Below are 6,344 nucleotides of genomic sequence, written 5' to 3' on the forward strand. Positions count from 1 at the left end.
TGATGGCTTCATGCATTCATCTAGTCGCAAACATTCGACTGCACATTAGACCGTTCCAGCAATTGCCTCAACAACAGTGGTCAGACAACGGGGAGTTGGGAGGATCTAGTGGTTGTGACACAAACAGTTCATCAAAAGATGGCATGGTGGAACAGAAAAAACATAGCACTGGGGAGACTTTTTACACAAGCAACACCAACAGTGACCATCACAACAGATGCTCCCAGGTAGGATGGGGGCACACAAGAACAATCTTGAAGTATGGGGATTGCGGACTCGACAGTATGCAGTAAAACACATCAATTTCCTGGAGTTAAAAAATGTGTTCCTAACCTTAAAAGCCTTTCCAGAAAGAGCTCTACAAGAAAAGGGTGTTAATACAAACAGACAATACAACCACCATGTTTTACATAAACCAGGCGAGACCGTCTTTAGCACTCTCAACCCTAGCCCAACAGCTATGGAGATGGGTGATCCCAAGAAAAATACTCATACTAGCATTACATCTGCCAGGAAGGGACAATGTAGAAGCAGACCGGCTGAGCAGACAAACTTCAGCATCAGAGATCCAAAAGATATTTTAAAAAATGGGGAACCCCGCAAAATGACCTATTTGCAACTCTGCAAAATTGCCAACACTTCGCATCCAGGCAAACGTGCAAACAGTCCCTAGTGAATGCGCTATGGATAGCCTGGTCAGGGATATTTTTTAAAACTTTCCCCCCAATACCACTACTACACAGGGTGATTAACAAATGCAAGCTCAGCCACATGACATTAATTCTCATAGCACCTCAGTGGGCAGACGCTTGGTTCTCACAGATAATGGCGATAACTAAAGGAACAATGCACAAGTTTCCAAAAAGAAAGGGCCTCTTAACAATGCAAAACGGAAAGGTGCTACACCCAGAACCAGAGAGCCTAAGCCTGGCAGCATGGCTCCTGAGGACTTGAAATTCGCTCACCTCAAACTTCCAGAATTCACAATGGCAGTTCTCAGACAAAGAAAGTTACAACAAGGAAGTGTTACACAGGAAAATGGAAAAGATTCTCTCAATGGTACCTTAAGGAAAAACTTTGAATGAAAATCACAAGGGAATCAACAGTACTAAAATACTTAACATATTTACTACAGAATAAACTAAGCTACACATCTATAAAGGTGCACTTGGCAGCAATTGTAGCGTACATAAGGGGTGAAAAAGGAAAAATATTTTTTACATCTCATGTGGTCAAAAGATTTTTAGAAAGACCAAAGAACAGCACCTCCAAAGAGGATGCCACCACCTGCATGGAACCTCAATGTAGTGCACGCTCAAATGATGAAAGCACCATTCGAACCACTGCACAAAGCATCGCTTAAAATGCTCACTCTAAAGACTGCGTTTTTAATTGCAAATCACTTACTTTACGTAGTGATGTAAGCACTAACACTACAAGAGCCCTACTTCCAAATACATAATGACCGAATCGTCATGAGAACAGATCCACACTTTATGCCAGGTGGTATCAAGGTTCCACACTAACCGAACAATACAAATACCAAGCTTCTTTCAATAGCTAAAATCACAAGCAGAAAAGGCATTACACAGCCTGGACACCAGAAGGCAGTCATGTATTACCTGGAAAGAACCAAACCATACAGAAAGACAAAGCAATTCTTTGTATCGTTTGCCAACCGTTTTCTGTCGACCAGTGACCCAAAATACCATTGCGAGATGGATTGCACAAGACCAACCGTTATGCCACAAACTGGCAGGTCAAACATTGCTAGGAGCACCACATATTCACTCAACAAGGAAAAAAGGAGCAACTACTCCTGTTCAAGACTTGGTATACAGTGCACACGTACACAAAGCATTACTGCGTTGATATTCAAATGAATATAGAAGCACAAGTAGGACAAACCAGTGCTCCTCTTCTACCCAACCACCACAAGATTAGCAAACCGCTACAAAATCTAAGCACAGCATGTGAATCCAGAAAAGATTCAAGCTGCAGAGCGTATAGTTTCTTGCCTGTTAATGTAGTTTTGCAGTTTGAAGAATTTTCTGGATTCACTAGCGAACCCAGCCTCCTCCGCCAGAAAGATAAGACCGGAGGAAAAAAGATATACATGGAGAACAAACAATAAAAAAAAAGAATCCGAAAATAGCGGCCAAAGGTGGGAGCTTCCGGAGGAAGCACGTCTGTCAGAGGGACACCAAATGGTGGTATGTCGACACCCACCAACAACAAAAGAGGAAATGCTACAATTCCAGACCCAACCACTAGATGGCAGAATAATGCACAGCATGTGAATCCAGAAAATTCTTCAAGCTGCCAAACTACATCGACAGGTAAACTATAAGCTTCATCCCTCATCTGATAGTGTTCTTTAGCAGTGCAAGTCCTTCACTGCCACGTCATCAGGTGCCATCCAAATCCTAGCTCAAAAACCTCACCATCTCTATACGCCAATGAAGACCTTCCACGTGTGTAAGCCCTTTGACACTCCTCTGAACAGGCAGTGGAAGAGGAGATGCTTCAGAGGGAAGGAAACCTATGGCTGTTGGTGGGAAGGCCCCATCCCCCCTTCCAAATCGTTATCTTGGAGTACGAATAACCACAGATGATTGGGTTCTGTCAGTTGTGAAGAACAGCAATTCTGTGCAACTGCTAAATATCTGCCAGTCTTTCTTACATAGCTGGTATCACAAGAATCTCTGCAGAAGGTAGGTATGCTTAGGAGTAATGAAGCTGATCTCAACGTAGTGTGGGGCTGCGATAACCAATACTATTTCTTTTGAAGGAAAATGTGGGACTATTTCAATGTCTGTATACTAGCTGCTCTCCTTGCACATATAAAGATACAGATTTTTGTTTTGAGAACAGTCAGCTGTCCAAATTGACTAGCCTTCTCAATTGGCCTTCAAGACACAACTTCTCTGTACCAGCCTGGATATAACTCGGGTGGTACAGCCATTTCACACTAGGATACTAATGCTGCGTTACCGAGTGCTGCCCTGCCAAACCTTTGGTTCTGGTTTTAGTTGGGACTGCAAAGGTGAGTGGATTTATTTAGCTAGACAGCTGTCTGGACCAGGTAGCATCAAAGGAGGATATAGAGTACTTTCTTGCATTGCTACTGTAGATCCTTAACATGCTTGTGTTCTCAGTGAACCATCCTTAATCCTACTTGGTTCTTCTGACGGGATTCATTTCATGAGGTGATGCTGGACTTCAGATTGTTGAAAGCCTTCCCTCCTATATGCATAGTAACTGTGTGACTGAGACAGTGTGTTGGTTCTGGGTAATTGAGTCCTGACAGTCTGCATAGTGGTAGCCTCTAACATCAGACTCTGCACATGTATTATAGAGGTCTCTGTTCTGAACATAAATGGCATTAGCCTTGATTGCAATTTCCATAGCAATTAAACCTTCTTACTAGTAGTCTGACCCAGAGACCGCTTGTCCCTTGACAGAGGATTTTTGCGCCCCTTGTACTGTCATTTAGCTTGAGCAGCCTTTCAACCTCACAACAGTTTAGTCTGCCTGGACAGGCATGAAGAGTTCTCTTACCTCTATTGGTGGAATGGGAGAACTTTGATGGAAGTCATGCACTTGTTAACTCCTGTTAGTGGACTAATTGTATGATTTTAGTTTTTCTTGATGGGACCCCAAAAGCATGTCATTCTTTTTAGTCTGTTCATGGAAGTCTCTGGGCTCTCCATTCTTTGCTTCAGACCTTTCATTCCTCTTGGTTTTGTATGCTTTCTCTGCCAGAGGGACATTGCACCAATGGCAAGTATGTTATAAATCCCCAAAATCTATAGAATAAGTTATAATCTGTTTTGAGATTTCACATTCCTACTTACTGGTAAGTGAGAAAATTAGTTTTCAAGGGACTTGAAGGCTAACAGGTCCTCCCCTTTTGAGTTCCTTTTTTTTCAAGGTATCAAAGTTGGCATATTGCTATTCTGCAGCTCAACATGAGTGGGATTTAGCTTGCTCTTTTCCTAGGATCTTAATGTTTTCTCTTAGATTGTTTTGCTGTAACTGTTCTGCCCTATGGATGTTCCTTAATCTCTTGTAGTAGTTCCTACATGGGTGCTTATAGTGTACTGGATCTGATATTCTGACTGATAGCATAGCATTCATTCCTTGGGGTTTCTATCCTAGTCTCAGGAACTACCTTAACATTGCATGTCGTCGACTACCAATATGGGATAAGTTCTAACTGTTCCCTCTCCCCAAAATAGTACTGCTTCCACCTCTTTAGGGTGCATTCGATTTGGGGGGGAAAAGCTCTACTGGTCATAGGTCGTTAACCGACCTAATCGGTCATATTCCTATTTTGGAGTTTAATCTCTTTGGCATAAATACTGTTATCATGTTCTGAGTTAAAGTAACACATGTTCCTAGTATTTAAAGAGGGTATTTAATATAATGGATATCTTTCATTTGACTGGTGGAATCCGGTAACCAGCTGCATTTAGGTTACATACCTTGACCGTGTTCCCTCCTAATGTGTTAAACGGTTAAATGTTTTTAAAAATGTCTGGTTGATCTCCTGAACCTATTAAGTTTTCTGTTAAAAAATAGCTTTATAGATGTTGGTTTTATTGTCTCACTATTCCTATTGTTTGTTCACAGGTATCTGAAGTACCTAACTAAGAAGTATCTGAAGAAAAATAATCTGCGGGATTGGTTGCGTGTTGTTGCAAACACCAAGGAAAGCTATGAGCTGAGATACTTCCAAATTAATCAGGACGAAGAGGAGGAGGAAGATGAGGATTAAAAAAATATTGGAACATTTTTGTACATTAATTTCCTGAAATAAAATTGGTGAAAAGAACATTTTGGTTTTGTTAATTTACTAGTACTATATTGGAGTGTCCATTATTTCGATGTAAAATCCTTTGCACATATATGGGTCATAGAGCCTGGTGTGATGGCTTGATTTGCATGTCTATGGATCATTGTCCCTGATCGGTTACCTTGACGGTCTGCCTTTGTTAGAAAATGACTAGCAGTTCTTGAGTACATTGCCTCTAAGTGCAATCCATCCAGATGCATGTAGAACTCTATTCTTAAACCTGTGAGCGAGGAACCGTTTTAAGGGCTGACCAACAGCTGCTAAGTTATCAATTAATTTCTTGTCCACAAAATAAGTGTCACACTTGTGGTAATGGGAGAGGGAGGGAGAGAATTTCTGAAGTTTTAACAAACAAATAATAAAAGGCAAGTTAACAAAGATGTTTGATTTGGACGTGCGCAACATACTATATATTTTTAAATAAGCAAAATACTGCCAAGCTTTGTAGCAAGAAAACTCGTATACACAAAACAAGTTAATATATTTTATTTCTAGAACTGAAAATGTATATCAGTCATGGTCTTGATGCTTTAAAAGTTTTCTGACAGTGTCCAGAAGTCAGAAAAAAAACTCCCAGTATTGTTTTGGACACATGGAGTCTTGCAGGGATATAAATTTGCTGTACTGTAACCACTTTTTGGCAAGTGTCCTAGAAATTAACTGAAAAAAGTACAAAGTTGCAGAAGTGGTAGTTGGCAGATTGTGGTAGCCACTTTCCCTAATGTTGGTCAGTTCATTAAGAACACTTCTCCAGCCCTATTTAGAGTACCCATTATGATGAGTAACTAGCATGATATTTTGGGGCTATTCGTGTGAAGAGAAGTTTGGATCATCCAATTGTTGGCGAATATGTGACATTCAAAATTGCTAAAATATTGGCTTCAGTAAAGTTTGTTTTAAAGGACAAGTTGGGCTTGTATTAGCAATGCCTCAGGTGGTATAAACACTGGTCTAATAACCTCTTTGTCTACCTATAAAGAAAATAATTTGACGCGTGATTACTTAGTAAAGAAAAAGAACAGCCTGTTTGTCACAGTCGGAAGATGTTCACAGGATTTTGTTTACCGGACAGTCCAATTTTAGTATTTGACCGCTAACTTACTTAACAAGCATTGGTAACGCCAAAGGGTCTTGCAAATGTATTCTAGCCCTGGTGTACTGCAGCATAGCTAAAAGTGAAGGTGAAAAATCTGATTAGCATGTAGCTGGGTCTACTCTGATATGGAGTGTTGGGCCAAAGAAGATTGGGTTGGAATGCTATCCAGAGTGATCGCTAGACTAGACTTATTACATGCATCTTCCGGTCACCTTTTATGTTTTACATAAAAATGTGGACATGTAATATTAAAGCTATTGAGCGTTGTAATAAAACTATTGAATTTTGACTTGGTGTCACCTTTACCAAAAAGACAATTAGGTATAGATTCCTTACCTTGTGAATTACGCCCAGGCATCAGACTGGATCCGGAGAATTTGTCAGCAGTAC

At 40.6% G+C, this 6,344-nt stretch overlaps 1 protein-coding gene across 1 annotated transcript in view; it reads left to right on the plus strand.

Moving 5' to 3' along the window:
• Positions 1 to 4,837, plus strand: part of RPL22 (ribosomal protein L22) — a 98,098-nt gene extending 93,261 nt beyond the window's left edge. Inside the window, exon 4 of the mRNA XM_086921722.1 lies at positions 4,636 to 4,837. Within this exon, the coding sequence (XP_086777848.1) occupies positions 4,636 to 4,780 (145 nt within the window). The 3' untranslated portion in view covers positions 4,781 to 4,837. The remainder of the gene's footprint in view (positions 1 to 4,635) is intronic.
• The last annotated feature ends 1,507 nt before the right edge of the window (positions 4,838 to 6,344 follow it).

The sequence above is a fragment of the Lissotriton vulgaris genome, chromosome 5 (assembly GCF_964263255.1).
Source record: "Lissotriton vulgaris chromosome 5, aLisVul1.2, whole genome shotgun sequence".
NCBI classification, from domain to species: Eukaryota; Metazoa; Chordata; class Amphibia; order Caudata; family Salamandridae; genus Lissotriton; species Lissotriton vulgaris.